Source organism: Lithobates pipiens, unplaced genomic scaffold (assembly GCF_037356315.1).
Source record: "Lithobates pipiens isolate NorthernLeopardFrog02 unplaced genomic scaffold, aLitPip1_a1.2 Scaffold_18, whole genome shotgun sequence".
NCBI classification, from domain to species: domain Eukaryota; kingdom Metazoa; phylum Chordata; class Amphibia; order Anura; family Ranidae; genus Lithobates; species Lithobates pipiens.
The window spans coordinates 511,961,509-511,985,186 of NW_027507758.1; the positions used below are offsets into that span (position 1 = coordinate 511,961,509).

Sequence of the window (23,678 nt, forward strand, 5' to 3'; positions counted from 1 at the left end):
TCACACAAACTTGTAAGCTAAAGTACCATTAAAGAAGAGGCATCACTAGAAGTTTAAAATCCTTTATGAACCCCCCAGGGGGCCCAGTACACATAGCACTTCATTCTGTCCAGATTCGTGCTGTGGTTTGGTAATAAAATAACTTTTTTTTTAACCACTTCAATACAGGGCACTTATACACCTTCCTGCCCAGACCAATTTTGAGCTTTCAGCGCTGTCGCACTTTGAATGACAATTACGCGGTCATGCTACACTGTATCCAAACTAATTTCTTATCATTTTTTTCCCCACAAATAGAGCTTTCCTTTGGTGGTATTTGATCGCCTCTGGGATTTTTATTTTCTACTAAATAAAAAAAGACCGAAAATCTTGGGGAAAAAAAAACGTTTTTTTTTGTTTCAGTTACAAAACTTAGTAAATAAGTAAGTTTTCTCCTTCACTGATGGGCACTGACGGGGCTGCAGTGATGAGGTGGCACCAATGAAGTGACACTGATAGGCGGCACGGGTGGGCACTGATAGGCGGCACAGGTGGGCACTGATAGGCGGCACAGGTGGGCACTGATAGGCGGCACAGGTGGGCACTGATAGGCGGCACAGGTGGGCACTGATAGGCGGCACAGGTGGGCACTGATAGGCGGCACAGGTGGGCACTGATAGGCGGCACTGTAATTTAAAGTTTTGTAGGGATGGATGCCAATCAGTGCCAAACAATAATGCATGCCAATCAGTGATGCCCATTGTGAGCACTGATTGGCATCCATTATGGGCACTGGCTGGCATCCCTGGTGGTCTAGGGGGCATACCTGGTGCTGGGCATCTCCTGGTGGTCTGGTGGCGTCCCTGGTGGTCCAGTGTGGGCATCCTTGGGAGGGGGGGGGCTGTACTGATAATCGATCAGCACAGACCCCCCCCCCCCCCCCCATCAGAGGAGCAGCCGATCGGCTCTCCTCTACTCACGTCTGACAGAAGCGAGTGAGGAAAAGCCGATCACCGGCTCTTCCTATTTACACTGTGATCAGCCGTGATTGGACACGGCTGATCACGTGGTAAAGAGTCTCCGTCTCAGACTCTTTACCAAGATCGTAGTTGCAGGGTGTCAGACTGACACCCCGCAACAACGATCGCCATGATGCGTGCCCCCGGGGGCGCGCAGAGGCTTAATATCCTGATCACGTCATATGACGTCCGGTCAGGATATTACAACCACTTTGCCACCGTCATTTTGCTATATGGCGGGCGGCAAGTGGTTAATTTTCTGCGCACTGTAGCTCCACCCCAGGCTGAAGTCTACTTTATGGGAACTTCTATGGGGCAAAAAATAGCCAGTGCTGAAGCTATTGTTCTCACTTAATTCTGCAGCCCTGTGCCTCTTTTGCTACAACCCTCGGTCATCTGTAAGACCTTATTGTACTAAAAGTAAACTTGGGCTCAGACCCACCCACCAGCCAGCCATTAGAGCACTGGGGAAACTGAAAATCACTGTAGTAGTCAGCACTACCAGAGATAGTTGCAATCTCTCAAGACCTGTGCCGAGTGGCTTCACCCCTGCAGACTGACCACAGGGGGCCACTTATTTAGCACAGCCACTATTCAAAATATGCCTTGTAATTGTTTAATGAATACAAGACATTCTCTGGTTAGCCAATGTGGAGATTGTGACATCACTATCCCTCCTCTCTATTTCATCTACACAAGGCCGTCTGTGAATGACAGTGGTGTTGAGCAACCCACTGTGGTCAGTGTGCAGTAGGGCAGAAGATGTGGATTCTCATAGTGATCACTGAAGTAGCACCAACTTCTAGTGATTTTCAGCCTTCCCATCTTCCCCTTAGATATTAGCTATGCATAGCTACATTGTGCTAACCTGGACCAATGCACGTCATACAGATACATACCTCCTAATCCTCCTATATTTAAATTGGATTGTAACTGTACTTTCTTCCTTTATTGTAAAGTCCTGGCCAAAATGTTGGCGCTAAATACAGTGCGGGAAAAGGTACTTTATCCCCTGCTGATTTTGTACATTTGCCCACTGAAAAAATTATCAATCTATAATTTTAATGGTAGGTTTATTTAAACAGTGAGACAAAAAAAAAAAAAATCCAGAAAAAACACATTTCAAAAAAGGTTATAAATGGATTTGCATTTTAACCACTACAATACAGGGCACTTTCGCCCCCTTCCTTCCCAGCCCAATTTTCAGCTTTCATCGCTCTAGCGCTTTCAGTGACAATTGCGCGGTCATGCTACACTGTACCCAAATGAAATTGTTATCATTTTGTTTGCACAAATAGAGATTTATTTTGGTGGTATTTATTCACGACTCCGTTTTTTATTTTTTGCGATATAAGCGCAAAAAAGCGGAAATTTGGAAAAAAAACAATATTTTCTTTTTTCTATTTTAAAAGAAATCCAATAAAATCTAATTTTGTCATAAATTTAAGCCAAAATGTATTCTGCTACATGTTTTTGGTAAAAAAAATTCCGTTAAGTGTATAATAATTGGTTTGTGTGATCACGGACATATGTACGCAAATGATCATGTACATATGTGTGCAGGTGATCACGTACATATGTGTGCAGATAATCATTGGGACAAGTGATTTTAGTGGGACATATGTGGGGGACATGTTTTTATTATTAGGGACATGTGTTTTTATTTTTTGGGGACATGTATGTTTTGGGGACATGTGTGTTATGGGGACATATGTGGGGACTGTGTTTACACTGTGTGTTTACACTAGACTGAAGATCAGTGAGTAAAAAGCTGTAAAAAACAGCTCATACTCACTGATCATCAGCCGGCTGCAGCAATCTGCTCTCCTCAGCGATGACTTCCGTGTGAGGAGAGGAGGAGCCGATTGCCTAGCAACCGGCTGTTTGTTTACATCACATGACAGCCATGATTGGACACGGCCGTCATGTGATCAGGAGGGCCAATCACAGAGCCCTCCTGCCGATCTGAGATGCGCCGTGTCCCGGTGACACGGGCGCATCGGGATCGCGCCGCTGCGCGGGCACGCTCCTCCTGATGGACGTTCCTGAACGTCCTATCAGGAGTAGACGGCTCCCACCCGGCCGTATATGTGCATTGGCCGGGTGGGAAGTGGTTAATGAGCAACAAAAAAAAAAAAGTACCAGTTACTTACCGGTAACTGTCTTTCTGGGAAATCTTCCAGGACGGCACATCTGAGATGAGAGGCTCCTCCCTACAGGAAACACAATCAATCGACAGCTGTTTTAAGTCCCCACCCTTCCCCTTGATCCTCAGTTTGTAGAGAAGTAACTCCTGAACCAGGTTCACAAGGGAAATCATTCCTCATAGGTACTCACCTTCTAGTGTTCTAGAATTTTCCCTCCTCCAACGGGCGGGAAGTAGGCCTGCCGTCCTGGAAGATTTCCCAGAAAGACAGTTACCGGTAAGTAACTGGTACTTTTCTCAAGTCATCTTCCAGGACGGCACATCTGAGAGGATAAACAAGTACCTCAGGCCTACCTTAGGGTGGGGCCACTGCAAAACCCTCTTGGCGAACCTTGGCTCTGCAGTGAGCTTTACCTCCACTCCATACGCTCATATGCTTGATGAAGGCATGTTAGCTGGATCATGCGGCTGATCTGCAGGTCTGCTCCACAGATGTTCCTGCCTTTTTCGCTTCAGATGCAGTATCTAGGTGAAATGGGCTCTTAAAAATGGAATCAGAAAACATGTTAAACTTGTAGGTTAGCAATGTTGCCTATCTCACACATCTAACAACCATGGCCTATTATGCCTGTAGGTGCTACTTAGAACCACTAAAAAGATAAATAAGAGACCTGTGTAAGACAAGGACACTACATTAATCAATAAGAGGGCCTGTCTTAACACTATCCTGTTGAGGGAAATAAAACTGCTTCCCTTTTATCTTTATGTCAGCAAAAGACTAAAGGGAAGCCTACTTAAGGGAAATAGATTAACAGAAGCTTGAACCCTGGGTTTAAGGCACGCCCAATCTATGTCCTTACTTACGCCTGAGAGCCTTCTTCAGGAGATTAAAGTCCCTAGCAGGAGTAGACTACCCATATTGCTATGTCTAGTTTTGCTAAAAGGGCAAAATGAAGGCCATGCACCGAGCCGAAACCTATTCGATCGGGTATACATCTTTATACTTCATCCTCAGGCCCTAATACTCCTCTGAACAGAACTCTCCAAGTTCTTACTAAACAGGGCGATTCATTATCCCCTTCCTCCAGTGTCCCATAACCCTACAGGGCTTCAACCCTAGGAAATGGTTCTGGCATCCCTGAATGCAAGTGGTCAAGGTTTTCTGACATGTGGCATCTGCAGCCCGAACTCCATGGAAAAGAAGGCTGAAATACAAAAAGGTGATACATGCATTATTAATATCACAAATAAAATGATCATAGATTGTGGGCACGGCACAATAGATTTAGACAGAAAGGACACAAGCATAGACAACAATGTTGTGTGCCTGAGTGTGACTAGCTAAACCAATATATCAAATATGGGAAGAGACCCAAATCTGAACCTCAACGTAGACAAACAGTCCTCATAGTCTGGTTTTCTGATGTGCTGCCAAGACGTAAAAACATTAAGACTCAAGCAAACCCTAAATGCTGCGTATTTCTTTAGTGCAGCTAGCTAGGTCATAACTGATATATAAATACGGAAAGGACAGGAACCCCCTTTACTGTTGTGCTTTACCTATGTACAGCAAAACAAGGCTATAAAGACAGAAAGACCCATACTTCTATGTTGTGTATTTCTGACAAACCACCACAGTTATAAGATTAATATGAACACCAACTCGCGTGTTGTGCATTTCTGCTATGCCACAGGGAAAAATATGGAACACAAGACAATCCTTTCTGTCATGCACTTCTGTAGTGTAGTTCAGATAGAACCAACACTGAGAAAGGACACGAGCAACCTGCAGCATTGTGTTTTTCTGAAACAGAAAGCACCAACAAGCTTCAATCTTGAGTATTTCTGCTGTGCAAAAAAATAAAAGCAGACACTGAGGAAAAAGACAGACAGCCTTTACAGCTGCAATCTTTCTGGTCCGCTGCAAAATAAAACAATAACGCCATGATGAGTATTCCTGCTGTGTAGCAAAACCTCAATCAGAAGGGACAGATAAGTTTAGGGTTCCCACACCCGTGCGACCCAACCTGCGACTTGGGACTGCAAGACGCATGAGAAGTCATATACTATGGCTTCCAATGGGTACCATTTGTGTCTGTGCGACACCAGCAGTCCCTGATTCCTGGATCCACAGACCTCAAGATTACACAGGTCGCAGGGAAAAAAAACAAATAGCAATTTTCAGGTCGAACAAGTAAGGGGTCCCCAATGCTGTGACTCCCTGGAGGATTGCAGCCAACAAACCCCTGCTGTGTATCCCTAAGATGCAGAAAGGTAGATCCATGAGAAACACTGCTTAGCCTGATATACAAACGATAAGGCAGTAAATATAGGACATACAGGACACAAACATTCAATCTTTGTGTATGTCTGATGTGTAGTAATATACCAATACTGAGCAGAGAGGCCACCATCCTCAATGTGTCTCTCAGCTGAGCAGCAAAAACAAAATCAGAAAAAGACAAGCAACCTTCACTGCTGTGTCCTTTCTGATATGCAGCCAATAAGGCAGTATATGCAAGACATAAAAGGACAGACAACCTTCAATCTTGTATATGTCTGATGTGCAACAATATAACAATTCTGAATAGAGATAGCACATCCATATTGAAGCGATTTGGCCTTGCGACTCAACATGTCAAATCGCATGGCTAAAATCAGCACAACACCACTTTGTGGTGCTACATGGATTACCAAAGGCAGTATATGTACTACACCTGGCAGGGGTTCAATTTGTATTTCTGCTATGTAGCCCAACAAATTCGAACCATCAATTTTCACTGCTGCCTTTCTGATAAGGCAGTAATACAGGACACAAAACCTCACAGACCTTAATGCTGTATAAATCTGATGTGCAACAATAAAACACTATGAATAGAGATAGCACACCAATATTGAAATGATTTGTCATGCGACTCAACATGTCAAATCGCATGTTTAAACTCGGCAGCCATTGCTGTTAATAGCACTGTCTGAATCAGCACAGCGCCACGCAAATCAGGACCATCAGACTTCACTGCTGCCTTTCTGATAAGTAACCAACAAGGCAGTAAAACAGGACACAAAGCCCCACAGACAGACCTCAATCTTGTGTATGTCTGATGTGCAGCAATATAACCATTATGAGCAGAGATGTCACCTGACTCAATGATGTGCATTTCCGCTGTGCAACACAAAACCAGAAAGTACAGACCCCCTTCACTGTTGTATTTTTCTGATCTGTAGCCAAACAAAGCAGTACCTTTAGTATATAAAGGACAGCAAACAAGCTTCAGTGCAGTGCATTTCTGATGTACAGCAATATAGCCCTTATAAGCAGAGATGTCACAAATCTCAATGTGTATTTCTGCTGTGCCACAAAAACATCCCAGCAAGCACAAACCTTCACTACTGAGGTCTACTGGTGTGCAGCCAATGAGGAGTCATGGTCTATCCCTTTATGAAATAACCAACAGGCAATTTATTTCATAGGCATAGCCTGGGCTGTAGATACTAAACCTTCACCATCAGAGAAGAAACAGATCCTAAAATTGTTGGACCCTCTACTATTAGTAGTAGTTGTTGTCCTACCTTACCTCCATAGACTGAGCAAACGCTAGCCAGCACATATCCAGGTGGTGCTGATTAGCAACTAAAGTCTCAATGAGCCCAGCCCTAGAGACCAATTTAAGACAGCCTCTAGAAGAGGTGGTTACCAGTTTAGCCTGGGAGGTAAATAGCTATTTGCAGGCTTCAAACAATCAATTACCGTATATACTCGAGTATAAGCCGAGATTTTCAGCCTCTTTTTTGAGGCTGAAAGTGCCCCCCTCGGCTTATACTCGAGTCATCGCTGTCTGTCTGCCCGATCAGCGTGTCGAGCAGACAGACAGCGGCCATTCTATAATTCAAAAGCCGCGCCTCCGGCTCCGCCTGTGATAGGCGGAACACTGAATTTCCCAGCAGCCTGTGTTCCGCCTATCACGGACATCGTCTCATCCTCGTACTACGGACGAGGATGAGACGATGTCCGTGATAGGCGGAACACAGGCTGCTGGGAAATTGAGTGTTCCGCCTATCACGGACATCCGATAGGCGGAACACTCAATTTCCCAGCAGTCAGTGGGAAATTGAGTGTTCCGCCTATCACCGATGGAGGCGCGGCTTTTGAATCCTAGAATGGCCGCCGACGAAGAGCTGAAGGACGGAGGCTCGGCTCGGCTCGGGACGGGCCGGGACGCAGGCTGGACGGGACGCAGGCTGGACGGACACAGGCAGGCTGGACACAGGTAGGCTGCACGGACACACACACGGATGCATGGACACACACACACACGGATGCATGGACACACACACACACACACGGATGCATGGACACACACACGGATGGATGGACACACACACAGGGATGGATGGACCCACAGGGATGGACGGACACACAGGGATGGACAGGCATGTCTCACCCTCGGCTTATACACGAGTCAATAATTTTTTCCAGTTTTTTGGGGGTAAATTGGGGGCCTCGGCTTATATTCGGGTCGGCCTATACTCGAGTATATACGGTATGTAGCTCTTGCATAGGTTTGCACAGAAAATCCTCAATTAAAAGGATGTAGGGAGCGATCTTTGGTGAATCGCCTTTAGATCTGCCACTGAGTGGATTCTAGCCCAAACCAAAAAAAAAAAAGTTTCTTCTTACCTCCTACACTATAATATAAACACAGTGTAAAGGTGGAGTGGGAGGTTGGAGCTTATGAAAGTTAACTATAGCAGTCAACCCCCAAAAGGAGGATCTGTGACAAGGGAACCCCTACTGTGCCACACAGTAGCTTGGTCTCTGCCCATCCTTGAATGTTAGGTCAGCTTTTAAACATTGTGAAGCAACTTCAGATTCCTAGCAGCTGGGCTAATAGGGCCGGTAACCTAGTGCACCTGCTGACCAGGGGAGCTTCTGAATCCACCAACCACTGCCCAATTAATAACCTGTTCAGTGGTATACCTGGCCTGTAAGTAACTTTGTATCTACCAGGTCCCCTCTGTACGCTATATTCATCCCTACTAAATGTACCACAACTGGGCATGTAGGGAGAGGCTGGCAACCTACTGCTGCGATAACCACAGTGTCTCTGCTGTAAGAGGGAGCTGTGGCTGGTGGTTTTAGCAGTGGCGTCTGCGCTATTTGTATCCCGACCCCAAGTTCTGCACTGCACCAGTCAGTATATACACGGGGAAGGGGGAGCAATGGCCTACCTACCTCTTTCTCATCTGAAGTGGTTTAGGCACACTCGTTCCTCTGCACCACCTGTCCACCATACAGCTTCTCTTTTTTTTAATTATTCTTTATTTTCAGGTTTTTCAAAGTATACAAACATAAACTATTCAACATATTGATAGGTACAACAACATTTCTTTAAGAATGTTCTCCCTTATCCCTTCCTCCCCACCCCTCTCACTCGGTCCCTTCCCCGGGCCTTTTCCATTTTTTCCTTCTCTGTCTTTTTTTTCCCTCTTTCTGCTTTTTCCCTTCTTCTTTACTAACAGTCAAGCAGCCTTAAGTAACCTTCAGTTTTTCCAAATTGTATCCACGGTCGCCATTTATATTGATATCTCCCTTCTAGGTTATCCAGTTTATAGATTGTCTCTTCAATATTTCGTGTCCTTTCTAACCTTTCTACCCACTCCTTCATCGAGGGGGGGGTCGGGTTTCCTCCATCTACGCGGGATCAGTGCCTTAGCGGAGTTCAATAGACCAGGAACCAGGGAGTACCCATACTCTCTCTCTCCTTTTTCCGAGTCGTGGAATAAGCAAACCCATGGGTCTCTTCTAATCCCTTCCCCTGTTATTTCAAAGATAGCCTTTATAATTTTCTCCCAAAATATCTGTATCTTAGGGCAATCCCACCATATATGAGCAAAGGTCCCCACCGCTGAGCAGCCTCTCCAGCATGTTGCGGGGGTCTCGCTACTAATTTTATTTCCTTGCTGTGGAGTTATATACCACCTTGTTAAAAGTTTATATGACATCTCTCTAGTTTGAAGGTCTTTGGCCACCGAGTACGTTCGTCTAATAATCCTATTTCTATGGAGATCATTATTCAGCGGTCCCAGTTCATTTTCCCACTTCTCCATATAGGGGGGGTATTTTTGCTCTTCTACCTCTATTAAGATGTCATATATTTTTGAGATCCTTTTTACAACGCATTGAGGGTTCCCTATTAGCTTCTCCAGAGGTCTAAGTTGCTCCGGTCCTCGTAGTGGTTGTGTTAAAGACTGAATAAAATAATATAATTGTGAATATCTCCACTTATCTAAAGGCTTGTGCCCCCACTTTTCTATTAATTCCTCATATGTGCATACCCTATTCCCTTCCATAACCTCTTGTAATTTAATTTTATCTTTCTTAGCCCATCTGCTATAATATACATATTCCTCTTGCCCTGGTAAAAAAAATTTAGTGTCTAGTAATGGCATAAATGGTGAGCTGTGTTCCCACTTGTGTCTCTTATTTATTGTGTCCCATATTCGCAGTGACCCTTTTGTCAATAAATTTGTGCTAATCCCTAATTCTCTATATTTTGCGGGTATCCATATTATCTCCCCTAATTCCCTTCTGCTTAACTTAATTTCTAATTCCACCCAATCCTTCCCCTTTTTGTTGTGTGTCCAGTCTGTGATTCGTGAGATTGCTATGGCCTCGTAGTACTTTTTGAAATCGGGCATTGCTAATCCTCCTCTGACTTTACTTCTTATCAAAGTATTAAGGGCCACCCTCGCCGCTTTTTTTTTCCATATGAATCTTTTAATCATCATTTTTAATTTATTAAGATATCCCTGTGGTAATAATATGGGGACCATTTGACATATGTAAGTAAACATTGGTAAAATAAACATTTTAACTATATTTATTCTCCCTATCCATGATAAAGCTTTGTATTGGATCCTATCTAAATGCTGTTTAATTTTGTTCAGTAGGGGGATATAATTAGCCTCATACAAGTCCCCCATCCCTGCTGTAAGCTTTATTCCTAAGTAGGCCAATTCCCTCCCACTCCATCTAAAAGGGTATTTAGTTTGTAGGGTTCTCTGTTCTTCTACTGGTATATTTAAGTTTAGAATTTCGGATTTAGTTGCGTTAACCTTAAAATTGGAGACTTTCCCATATTTTTTTAGTTCTTCCATAGTCGCCGGTATAGAGGTCTCCGGGCTAGAGATATAGAGCAGAAGATCGTCTGCAAAAGCAGCAACCCGATAATCCCTCTCATCTACCCGTATTCCCTGGATGTTTTGATTCTTCCTAATAGCAGTCAGGAGGGGTTCTATTGCCAGAATGAATAGTATTGGGGAGAGCGGGCAGCCCTGTCTTGTCCCGTTGCACAGTTCAAGGGGGCAGGACAGGGTCCCGTTTATTCTTATTTTAGCTTTAGGCTTAGTATACAAAGCTTCTATCCACCCTCTCATCCTCTGTCCCAATCCATATCGCTCCAACACTTCGAATAAGAATCCCCAACTAACCCTGTCAAATGCCTTTTCAGCATCTATAGACATGAGTATCGAGGGGGTCTTCTGTCTTATGGTTTCCTGGCTTAGCATAATGGTCTTTAATACGTTATCCCGACCTTCTCTCCCCTGAGTAAAACCTACCTGATCCTGCTGTATCCACTCTGGGACATGAGGTCTTAATCGTTCAGAGATAATTTTTGCAAAGAGTTTAATATCTGAATTTAGCAAGGAAATTGGCCTGTAGCTTTCCACTGCCAACGGATCCTTTGCCTCTTTCAAGATCAGGACCACATGCGCCAGTAGTGTCTCTTCTCGAAATTTTCCATCCCTCCCCACTGCATTAAAATACGCGCATAATTTTGGGGCCAGCTGTTTTTGAAATTCCTTGTAGTATGATATCGGGAAACCATCTGGCCCGGGGCACCCTCCCTTAGCTGTATTTTTGATCGCCCATTCGACTTCCAACTTTGATATTGGGGCTTCTAGTGCTTCCATTTCCATTTGTTTAGCCTTGGGGATATCTATCCCTTTCAAATAGTCCTTTATTGCATCCCGGCCTCCATTCTCTAAGGTTTCCTGTTGAATATTATATAGGGCTTTGTAATATGTATAGAACGTGTTCACTATATCCTCCGGCATATTTTGTATGTCCCCCGCCTCATTTCTTACTTTTGGGATAAAGGTTCTGCTTTTCTTATCCTTCACCCTCTTGGCCAGCCATTTACCGGCTTTGTTTCCCCATTGATACATCTCTGTTCCCAGAATGTGATAGGCGGCCCTCCTGTCCTGTTCTAGGTAGTCTTCTAGTTCTCTCTTTTTTTTTACTAGATCCTGGGTATCGTGTAGTCCCCTTAGTCTGCTACCCAGCTCCAATCTCTGGATTTCTTCATACAGTAGGGTTTTCCTCCTCTCTCTCTCTCTCTTTTTTCCTGCTCCAATCCCTATTAATACCCCTCTTATTACCACTTTATGCGTTTCCCATAGTATAGGGCTTGAAATTCCCGGTGTATCATTTAATCTGAAGAACTGTTCTATCTCCCTCTCAACCTTACTTACAGAATCCTTATCCTGTAACAGAGATTCATTCAATCTCCAATTCAACCTCGGTCCATGATCCTCTCCTATCTCCAACCCAATCATAACTGGTGCATGATCTGACACAGTTCTAACTTTTATTTCCGCCTTCTTAAGTGCTTTCAGAAATGAATGCTCCAGGAAGATATAGTCTATTCGAGAGAAGGAACCATGGACCGAGGAGAAGCATGAGTAATCCCTATCCTTTGGGTGAAGTACTCTCCAGGTATCCTGTAGTTGGAATGCAGCCAGCGCCCTTAAAAACATTCTCTGCTTATGTACCGATGTCCTTGGGCCTCCCGCTGAAGTATCAATTTTAGGGTTTACACTCCAGTTAAGATCTCCAGCAAGAATTAATTTCCCCTCTTTAAAATCCTCTAATTTGTTCAATATTTTCCTTAGGAATATGTCCGCATTCTCGTTTGGGGCATAAATGTTTACAATTGTGCATTTAAGGTTAAACAACATTCCTTTTAAACACAGGTATCGTCCCTCCGGATCCACCAGTCGCTCCTCTAAATTAAACCTCGTTGTTTTACTGAAGCCTATTGCAACCCCTCTGGAGTACGAGGATGGGGAATCCCCATAAATCCATACCGGGAAATCAATCGAATTCAGTCTGACCCCTGAAGTGCATGTTAAGTGCGTCTCCTGGAGACATGCTATATTTGCCTCCATATGCTGCAACTCATCGTTTATTCTATGTCTTTTCATTTTTGTATTTAAGCCCCTTACATTATAAGTAATAACGTTAACTATCCCCATACCTCTCTTCCAAGGGGCATTCTCCCTCTCTTTTTGGAGCGTCTAGTGAACCCGTTGGTGACCATACCTGCTACCCCTGTAGAAGGACCGAGTGAGAGCCCATAAAAAACCCCCAAAAAACCAAAACCCCCCTCCCTCCCCTTGTCCTATAACAAAACGTCTCGTGAGACTGGGTAGGACTCCCCTTTTCATGTTAAACCTATGGGACTGGTAGGCCAGTGTCGGTGGTCTCCTCTCCCCCTTAGTATCCCTGGGGTTTGCCCCCATGTCCGTCCGAAACTCCCCCAAGCCTCCCCCCTCTCCTCCCCCCCTCCCTCCTCCTCTTAGTCCCCTGTTCAAATTTATCTCAGCTTCAGGTAATTGGATTCTTTCGACTCCAATCGCTCGGCCTATCCTGTCTAATAGTCCTTTGGGTCCTACTCCTCTCACCCCCTAGAACCTCTTCAGTGTCCCATTCTATCTATCTGTGGAGCAGGATGTATCCCTAACTGTTCACAAAATTCTTGTAGGTCCTCCGGGAAACGTAGAACCGCAGATCGACCGTCTTTCTTCCCTATGAGGCACGCCGGAAAACCCCACTGATATGGGATGTCGGCTGCTCTCAATAGTTCCGTTAGCGGTTTCAACCGTCTCCTTCTTCCAAGCGTCTCCCCCGCTAAGTCGGAGTAAATCTGCAATTCCACGTCTCCGTAGAACACCCCTGGCTGTGTTCTAACTTTTCTCATTACCTGCATTTTTTCCGCTACATGGTGGAATCTCGCTATGACATCTCGTGGGGCTTCTGATCTAACTCCAAGAGGTCGTGTCATCCTGTGTATTCTATCTAGCTTCAATGGGGTTATAGCTTCTCTATCTAATAAGGGATTGAGAATCTGTTGGGCTATCTCTCCAAGGGCAGATGCGCTAATTGTCTCAGGGAGACCTTTTATTCGTATGTTCTTCCTTCTGCTTCTGTTCTCCTGGTCTTCTAATTTGTATCTAATTGTTCTATTTCCCCTACGGAGGGCTGTTACCTGCTCTAAGATTCCATCTATTCTGTGCTCCTGGGCCTCTACTTTGTTTTCCACCTCCTCAACTCTCCCCAAGACCAAACCTATGTCCTCCCTTATAGTTGCAATATCTGCCCTTAGAGAGATCTCCATTCTCATGAACATCTCTGAGAGCATCTCTCTAATCTGTGGGGGCTGGTCGAATTCCCTTTGTCCATCCTGACTCCTTTCTCCTGCCTCTAGATGTTCTAGTCCCTCCCTTCCTTGAGCTTCATTCTGGCTGCTATCCCCACTGTGTAAGTTCGCGCTATTTTTTTTTTTTTTAAGTTCAGTTGCCTTAACGACCGGGTTTTGTCCCTCTGCTATCTTCTCCCCTCTGTCTGCTAGGGCCCGGGCGGAGCAGTTTTTCCATCCTGGGGCTACCAGACTCTTCTTCTGCTCTTATGCTAGTGTTTGCGGCCATATATTTTTGAATTCCGACCGGGCTTGCGGCGGGGGTTACTTGTTTATTTGTCTTGCCTGCTTTCCCTCTCATCCTGGCAGCCCTATCAAAATTTGATTCCCTTCCTCCTATCAAAAATATCGGCCTAAATCTTTACAGCCACTTTAGATAGCTCCCCCAAAAAAAAAACCCTACCACAAAAACAACAATCACAGTGTTATTATGTTATTACATTTGGGGGTGGTCAGTACCAATTGAATTTTATCAACCCAAATGTCCCAAATGTCCAACAAAACAAAACAAAACAAAACAAAAAAAACAGAAAAAAAACAAAAAAAAAAAAAACAAAGGGTTATACAATAACCGATGAGTCCTCTATCATGATGTCTCAGGTGTTGTTCAAATCGAGATACCCGGAAAAAAAAAAAAAAAAAAAGTGAGGAAAGTTTTTTCTCTTCTTCCTTTTTCCTTATGATCCGCTACTTCCTCCTCTTTATATTGGGCTACTAGTATTAATTAGCAGACTATAGGATACACTCATATTATACATTCTTTAAACCATACAGTATGTTTCCCATAAAAAAAATCAGGAGAGTGTAAATCAGCTTGTCAGCGGTAGGGTCTCTTACAGCAGCATTTAAACTCCCACAGCGACTATTGTTGGTAACATAACAGATTTCCTCTTGCAGACTTTGTATGGGTGATTGTATACAAAAGAAGCTGTCCCCTATAGCCAGGGGGGGAGGGTTTCTGGGAAAACGCCCTTTAGTTAGCACTATTTTTTCCTTTTCCCTCCCCTGGTAGCAGATAATTCCTGTAATTGAGTTATTTCACCAGTAAAGATGTAGAACCAGCTCAAGCAGCCATTCCTTATATTGCTCTGTCAGATCAAGTTAATCCTTAAGGCAAAGGGGGGTAGGGCAGGATAGGCTCCAATTTACCTAGGGGTATCTCCCCTTCTCTAGTATAGCGTCCGTGTCCATGCCTCTCACCTCTCACCAATCCAGCAGAAACTCAGCGGAGACTCCCCTTGCTTCCCCCTCCTGCTGCTTATCTTACCGCTCTGTCGTCTGTGTAGCACCTTCTGTCAGCCTCTTCTTGTGCTCCGGTGGATTACAGCAGGGATCCTCGCCTCCGTTTCAGGGGTGTGCAGTCCAGGTCCCGTCCCGCCGTAGCAGCGGCTTGAAGAGCTCCACTGCTGTGTTCTTGGGCAGCCCCTCCACTGGCGTGGGCTGCTGCTGAGTTTGGCGGGGGTGGTTCCTGGTCCTCGGAGCGAAGAGTCAGGCCGCTTCAGAGCGGCGTCACGGGAGCACACGGCCTCAGGCTATGGAGTCATGGGGAGATGCGTGGCGGAGGGAGACAGAGCAGGGACCTCGGGAGGCTCGGACGGGCGCTCGGACGGACGGACGCCTGTCTCCTACGTCATGGCTCCTCCCCCCCAACCAATCCAATCCAAGAACAGTCCCACCATACAGCTTCTCTGATGTAAGAGGGGCTGCAGCTGGTGTTTTTAGCAGAAGCTTAAGGGCTATTTGAATCCAGACCCCAGGTGAGATCTCAAATGCCCAGGAACCCTCTGGCTGGAATTGGGGATTTTGCAGCTAAATTCCCACGGCAAAAGGAAAGTAAAGTACTCACCGTTGTCGTCTTCCTCTTTTTGCCACAGCCAGCGGGCTTGCTTTTCCATCCTTATGGTCCACACGCAAGGAGGATAGCCGCCAAAGTGCTCCCCCCCCCCCCCCCCAACTGCTGTCCCCATAGGGAGGTGCCAGGTTAGGCTGTGTCCTGCACTGTACCAGTCAGTCTATATACATGGGGGGGGGGGGGCAATGCCTTCCATTCCTCATTCCCATCTTCATATCTGAGGTGGTTAAGGCAGACATCCACCGTAGTAAACTGGTGCCTCCTCGCTCTAGAGAAAGGAGGATGTGGGCGCCTGCTCCTACTGACTCTCAGCCTTCCCTCCTGGGTAAGAACGCCGCTGCCATTTTCCCGAAGTTTGAAAATGACGCGGGTGCTTGTTGCCACGCCCTCTCCGGCAGCCCACGCGAGCTACCGGGGACCCAGGAGTCAGGGACAAGATCCCCCTGGAAAGAACCGATGGCCAGCACCCCCGTCTGAACAGCCACCTGTACAGGTAAGGAGGGGGAGACAGGATAATGGCCCCTGAAGTTCTGGGTACACCACTGTACCCAGGGTCCTTCAGCTCTCAGGGGGGCTCTTCCAATTTCTGCTGCCCGCCCTGAGGAAAAGATAGGGGAACCCCCCAGGAAGGACAAGAATATCCTACCAGACCCAGAGGCTTCCCAGGCTTGTGGTCCGGCTCCCAGGGGGAGACCACCAGCCCCAGGCTTCGGGTCATTTGGAAAAAAACAAACAGTTTCGCTGTGTAGGGAGAAACACAATCAAAAACTGAGGATCAAGGGGAAGGGTGGGGACTTAAAACAGCTGTCGATTGATTGTGTTTCCTGTAGGGAGGAGCCTCTCATCTCAGATGTGCCGTCCTGGAAGATGACTTGAGAAAAAAAAGTATTTGACCCCCTTTATAAAACATGTCTTCGTACTTGGTGGCAAAACCATGGTTGCCAATCAGAGGTCAGACATTTCTTGTAGTTGGCCACCAGGTTTGCACACATCTCAGGAGCGATTTTGTCCAACTCCTCTTTGCAGATCCTATCCAAGTCATTAAGGTTTTGAGGCTGACATTTAGCAACGCAAACCTTCAGCTCCCTTCACATATTTTCTATGGGATTAAGACTGGCTAAACCACTCCAGAACCTTAATGTGCTTCTTTTTGAGCCACTCCTTTGTTAACTTGGCCACGTGTTTTGGGTCATTGTCATGCTAGAATACCCCATCCACAACCCATTTTTAATGCCCTGGGAAGGAGGTTCTCACCCAAAATTTGATGGTGCATGGCTACATCCACCATCCCTTTGATTCGGTGAAGTTGTCCTGTCCCCTTAGCTGAAAAAGGCCTCCAAAGCATAATTTTTCCACCTCCATGTTTGACGGTGGTGATGGTGTTCTTGAGGCCATAGGCAGCCTTCCTCCTCCAAACATGGCAAGTTGAGTTGATGTCAAAGAGCTCGATTTTGGTCTCATCTGACCACACTTTCAACCAATTCTCCTCTGAATCATTCAGATGTTCATTAGCAAACTTCAGACGAGCCTGTACATGTGCTTTCTTGAGCTCGGGCACATTTTTGGCCACTGCAGGATTTCAGTCCCTCACGCATAGTGTGTTACCAATTGTTTTCTTGGCGACTCTGGTCCCAGCTGCCTTGAGATCATTGACAAAATTCTCCCATGTATTTCTGGGTTGATTTCTCACTGTTCTCATGATCATTGGAACTCCACGAGGTGAGATCTTGCATGGAGCCCCAGAACAAGTGCGATTGACAGTTATTTTGTGTTTCTTCCATTTGTGAATAATCGCAACTGTTGTCACCCTCTCACCAAGCTGCTCGGTGATGGTCTTGTAGTCCATTCCAGCTTTGTGTAGGTCTACAATCTTGTCCGCCACATCCTTGGACACCTCTCTGGGCTTGGCCATGGTGGAGAGATTGGAATATGATTGCTTCTGTGGACAGGTGTCTTTTATACAGGTAACAGGCTGAGTTATAAGAGCACTCTCTTTAAAGGGAGCGCTGCTAATCTCAGCTTGTTACCTGTATAAAAGACATCTGGGAGCCAAAAAATCTTGCCGATTGGTAGGGGATCAAATACTTTTTTCACTCATTAAAATGCAAATCAATTTATAACTAGTAAGTTTTTCTGGATATTTATATGGTTATTTTGTCTCTCACTGTTAAAATGAACCTATCATTAAAATTATAGACTGATCATTTCTTTGTCAGTTGGCAAATGTAAAAATCAGCAGGGGATCAAAGACTTTTTTCCCCTCACTGTATATTATATATGGTGCTATTTTTTAATATATTATAATCAGAGATTTGCTCAGCGTATGTGCAGCTGTGGTGAGAGGGCGACCTATGATTGATACTGTGCGACAGTTTCCTGGCAGGATAGCTCAAGTGGGTTTGCACTAGAAAAACACATCTAAGCTCATCACTAATAGCAACAATAGAGTTCAGCTTTAAAGTGTAACTCCACTTTTGCTGTGAAAAAATACAATTCCCTCTGGGTGACCAATGTAACATTGCAAGGGCTTCTAATAGGGTTACACCGATGTCGATACCAATCATTTGCACAAGTACTTGTACTCGTGCAAATGCTCCGATATCTAAAACCGAGCCCTGGCAAAGGTATTAAGGGAGCTACTAGCCAGGCCTCAAGGGTTACTCAGCACCAGTTGCCCCACCCCGCCCTGCCCCTAAACACGCCCTCATAAATCTCATGAAATTACACTCAATATTTATTTTTATAATTTAATTCTGCAAAAAACATTTAACAACTTTATCCATGCCCACCAAATGCAGCCTACCTGTGCAGGGGAGAAGAGAAATAGGAGAGCCGTCCAGATGATCAGAGCACAGGGAAAACAGAGATAACAGCTTTCATTTCAATTGCTGTGTTCCTGCCACTCAACGTCACATATAGTCCTGCCCCCTGGCTGGGGAACTTTGATAGATCGCCTGTTCCGGGCCTGGTGATCTATCAAAGTCCTGTGCCAAGGAGACAAAAATCGCATGCGTTTCCAGCCCAGCTCTTGTATGATCCCAGGCTTGTCATAGTGACTTCAGCCTGGGTTCACACAGGGTATCGGCGAGTAATTGAGTATAAATATTGGTACTTGCACTCGCCCCTAAAAGGAAAAGAATACTATTTTTTTGTTTTGTGTTTTTTTAACACAAACTTTGTCACAGACTTAAAAGTTACAAACTTTTTCTACCTGCTTCCACTTGGAGGAAAAAAAAAAGGGTTGGCTGTTCTACTATGTGTCTTTGGATACTATATCTGAATAGGAGTGATTGTTTTTCATAATTGATCAGCTTATGCCCTTGCAGTGTTCCAATGAGGAAAGCTGCAGTCTAAATCCCGCTAGAAGTGATTAATCCTTTAGAGCAGGGATATGCAATTAGCAGACCTCCAGCTGTTGCAGAACTACAATTCCCATGAGGCATAGCAAGACTGACAGCCACATGCATGATACCCAGAGGCAGAGGCATGATGGGCCTTGTAGTTTTGCAACAGTTGGAGGTCCGCTAATTGCATATCCCTGCTTTAGAGCATCCCACCAAAAATAAAATTCCTATTAGGGTCCTTTCACACGGGGCGGATCAGTGCTGATCCACCCCATGGATATCCGCTTGCTCAGCAGGGATCGCCGTAGCGATCTCCGCTGAGCAAGAAGATGACAGGTCTGTCTCTGCACATCTCCCCTATGGGAGATTGGGTGACGACAGACCACAGTGTTCATCGTCATCCGATCACGGATGGAAAAAAATAGCTTTTTCCTCCGTCACACTTTTTCGGATTGGAGCGGGTCAGATGTCAGCGGACACCGCTGACATCCGACGCTCCATATACCTCTATGGAGCATCCTTCAGGTCCTCCTGAAAAACTGACAGGCGGACCTGAACGGATCGTCCGTGTGAAAGAGGACTTACAGAGGATGCCTCAAATCTGACTTGGACATTTGTGCAAACTTCTGAGAAAATCAGTGAGCCAATCACACAAGCAGGCAATGACATTTCTGGAAGTGTTGTGTATAGGGTCGCATTTTTTTTTACTGGCCAGTAAGAGCCCCGATAGTTTCGGTCACGTAGATGCCGATACCAAGTACTGACTGACCATACAAAATTAATGAGCTCAAATCATATTGCAAAGAATCGCATGCAATTTTGAACAGGAATGCAGTGCGATACGTCCCTGAATCACATGTGATTTTGTGCACTGCTCCTGTGTGAACCCAGGCTGAAATCTCTATGACAAACTTGGGATCATACACTGCTTGTGATTCAGACACAAATCACAATGCATTCCTGTTCAAATCACATGCAATTCTTTGCAGTGTGATTTGAACCCATTCATTTTATAAGGGCTCAAATCGCACCGCAAACGTATCAGTTTTAGGTATCGGAGCATTTGCACGAGTACTTGTGCAAATGCTTGGAGTCGGCACCGATGCAACCCTAGTTTTGTATACCATCTGTGTAGAGAAGACCTCCAGGTTGCCGTATTGCATTGAATTTTAGAGAAAACTACACTAGCACTACAGACTGAAAATGAAAGGTAAATTTTTAATAACTTTAAATAATTGTCTGTATAGCAATTACATGTACAATATTATTATCCTTTTTAATTAACTATATTTTTCCCACAAAAAAAGTGGAATTACCATTTAAATAAAGCAGCACTATTTGTCGTACATACTCCAATCTAGCAATTTTAAGCACAAAAAATTACTGAATGAATGATGACTGTCACCACTTTTATCTTTATATCAGACAATCATACTGGTGGGTCCCCCTTACAATGTGGTTGACATTGATGTGTGTATGGCTACCAAAATAAACATGAATCTGCCAAACAGATTAGTTGCCTTTTCTGGACACTTGTAAGTAATAGGGTAAAGAAGCTGTTCATGTATCAGATGTAAGTCCTCACCATGCCCTGTGACAAATCCCTGACTCCCAGCAGGCAGATCCTGTTCTCACCTTGTGGTAAAAGACCCCCAGTCCTCGTAGCTCCTCCAATGACACAGGCTGGTCTGGCTTCAGCTTGTGCTCTCTCCTCTGATCCTCATCAGAGTCATCCATATACCAAGCCTGCACCATGCTGACTGCTCACCACCCCCAGCAAGACAGGGAAGTGATGTCAGCCACAAGGTGGGTGGAGACTGGAAGGAGTAAACACAGAACCTAGGAGAATTAAAGGGCCAGCGCCCTTTTGCGTCTCTCTTTTCAGCTCAGCATATGACTGACTACTCCAGGACAAGACACAGCACTATCCCAGGCTAACGGGAGAAGGAGATATATGAGATATATTATTTATATATATATATATATATATATATATAAAAGAGAGAGATGATGATGTTGTTGTAAGGCACACGATTACAGCTAGAATTCAACCACTTGAGCTCTGGAAGGTTGTAACTGTGCGATTTTAACTGGTGATTGCCCGGTCATGCAAGACTTTACTCAAACAAAAGTTATATAAAATAGTGCTTTCTTTTGGTAGTAATAATCACCTCTGGGTTTTTTGATATACACTAGAGAAAAAATAATAATTCTACCTTCTGCTACAAAACATATAATAAAAAAGAATAATCAAATTTCCTTATACATTTTGGCAAAAATGTATTCTGCTACAGGTCTTAGGTATAAAAAATAAATTGTATATTGATTGGTTTGTGTGAAAGTTATAGTGTCTACAAACTATAGTATATATACAGGAGTAGGCTCTGAAGTGCCATTCCGTGCTGTGCATGGCCCTGAAATTCGTTACTACTGCATACTGCTCTTTGCTCTGCACTTTCCTTTTCCTACATACCACCCAACTCCATAGCTCTGCACTGCTATTTCTTATTGCTACCGGCACTGCATAATGTTCATCGCACTTACTATGTGTACTACTCAGAAACTAAACACATTGCATACGCTAGCACTGCTGACACAGAGCAGTGGGGGCGGGGGAGGTCTGTTAATTTGGCCTGCCAGGTAGGCTGTACGGGGTCCTATGATTTCTAATGGCAGCCCAGAGGGTTATCAGGCTGATTGATCACTGTTTTTTTGCCAGTGTTTATATCCTTCTTTAGGCGACAGAGTAACAGTTGTCTCTGCATTCTCTGTCCCCCAGTGAATGAGAAGGAAAACAGAATCTGCTAGAGAGGCAGTGGGAGTGCGTTTGTCTGCTACTGATTAATTTGAGTTTAACCACTTGGGATCCGCGCTATTGCAAAATGACGGCAACAGCGCGGACCCACATTTCCGGGACTACGTCTATTGACGTAGTCCCGGTTACGAGCGGCCTGCGCGCCCCCTGAGGGGCGCGCGCGGCGCGCTCTGTGATCGGCGAGTCCGTGAGACTCGCCTGATCACCGATCCGTGTAAGGGGTCGATCCCGACCCCTTATCACGTGATCAGCTGTCAGCCAATGACAGCTGATCATGTGATAAAACGGAGCCGGTAATTGGCTAGTATTCCTCCTCGCGCTGACAGCGCGAGGAGAAAAAAAAAAAGCCGATCGCCGGCGGCCGTGTTCGGGACATCAGTCCCGATCACGGCCAGCAATTTAAACGGACACCTGCCCCCTGCCAGTGCCCACCTGCCACCCGCAGTGCCATCCTGAAATAAAGTAAGTGCCCCCTGTCAGTGCCACCCAGCAGTGCCCATAGTGCCCACAGTGCCACCCAGCAGTGCCCACAGTGCCACCCACAGTGCCACCCAGCAGTGCCACCCACAGTGCCACCCAAAATCTGCCTCAAAGGTGCTGCACCCCAGTGCCGCCCATCAGTGCCCAGCAGTGCCGCCCATCAGTGCCCAGCAGTGCCGCCCATCAGTGCCCAGCAGTGCCACCTATCAGTGCCCATCAGTCCCATCTATCTGTGGTACCTATCAGTGCCCATCCGTGCCACCCATCCGTGCCACTTATCCGTGCCACCCATCCGTGCCATCTTATCTGTGCCCATCTTTGCCCATCAGTGCCGCCTTATCTGTGCCCATCGGTGCCGCCTTATCTGTGCCTATTAGTGCCGCCTTAACTATGCCTATCAGTGCCCACCAGTGCAGCCTATCAGTGCCCACCAATGCAGCCCATCAGTGCCCACCAATGCAGCCCATCAGTGCCCACCAATGCAGCCTATCAGTGCCGCCTAATCAGCGCACTTCAATGAAGGAGAAAAATGACCCGTTTGCAAAATTTTATAACAAACTATTAAAACATGATTTTTTTTTTTTTTTTTTTTGCATCTTTTTTTGTTTGTTTAGCAAAAAATAAAACTCCGAGCTGTAACTAAATACCACCAAAAGAAAGCTCTATTTGTGGGAAAAAAATGATAAAAATTTCATTTGGGTACAGTGTTGTATGACCGCGTAATTGTCACTCAAAGTGCATCAGCGCTGAAAGCTGAAAATTGGTCTGGGACTGAGGGGGGTTTAAGTGCCCAGTAAGCAAGTGGTTAAAGTCCTGCATGATTGTGGTAAAGACCTTAGTTAAAAGGGCAGAATACCCAAACACACCCGATAGATTGAAGGCAGACCATACACAGTTTGAATCTCTGCAGGTTCAGCAGGAACTGGCCGAGATTTGAACCATTAATGGGCAGGCCGAATGAACCAAGTTGATTAAAAAGAGGAGGGCCGGTTTTAAAAAAAAAATTTTTTAAAAGTCAGCAGCTGCAAACACTGTAGCTGCTGACTTTTAATAAGCACACTTACCTGTCCAGGGCGCCCACAATGTCGGCCGCCCGAGGCTGACCCGTCCCTCGGATCCCGGCGCCGCCATTTTGGCTAAGGTAAACAGGCAGTGGAGCCTTGCGGCTTCACTGCCCGTTTCCTACTGCGCATGGGCGATTTGCGCAGCGCTTTGTGAATGGGGTGCGCTGTGTTCTGGGACACACAGTCTCTAGCCATTTCCACGATTTACAAAAGGTGGGGGTATTGCCCTAAATTAAATAACATCCCAAATGTAAAACAGAACATCACAATTACTGGTAAACCCTGTGTTACCTTATCCAGGCTGCAGGTTCCTAAAAGGGATGAAAGTTCACCTTGCACAGTGGGTATACCCCTTGAGTGTTCAGGGGTTGAGTGCCATAGGAAAAGATCATGCTCCTGGATCTGTATAGCACCCCGTAGGAAACTACTTGTTGCACC

At 45.4% G+C, this 23,678-nt stretch overlaps 1 protein-coding gene across 1 annotated transcript in view; it reads right to left on the minus strand.

Moving 5' to 3' along the window:
- ADI1 (acireductone dioxygenase 1) overlaps positions 1-20,685 on the minus strand; it is a 58,231-nt gene extending 37,546 nt beyond the window's left edge. Inside the window, exon 1 of the mRNA XM_077488731.1 lies at positions 20,517-20,685. Within this exon, the coding sequence (XP_077344857.1) occupies positions 20,517-20,636 (120 nt within the window). The 5' untranslated portion in view covers positions 20,637-20,685. The remainder of the gene's footprint in view (positions 1-20,516) is intronic.
- Between the last annotated feature and the right edge of the window lie 2,993 nt (positions 20,686-23,678).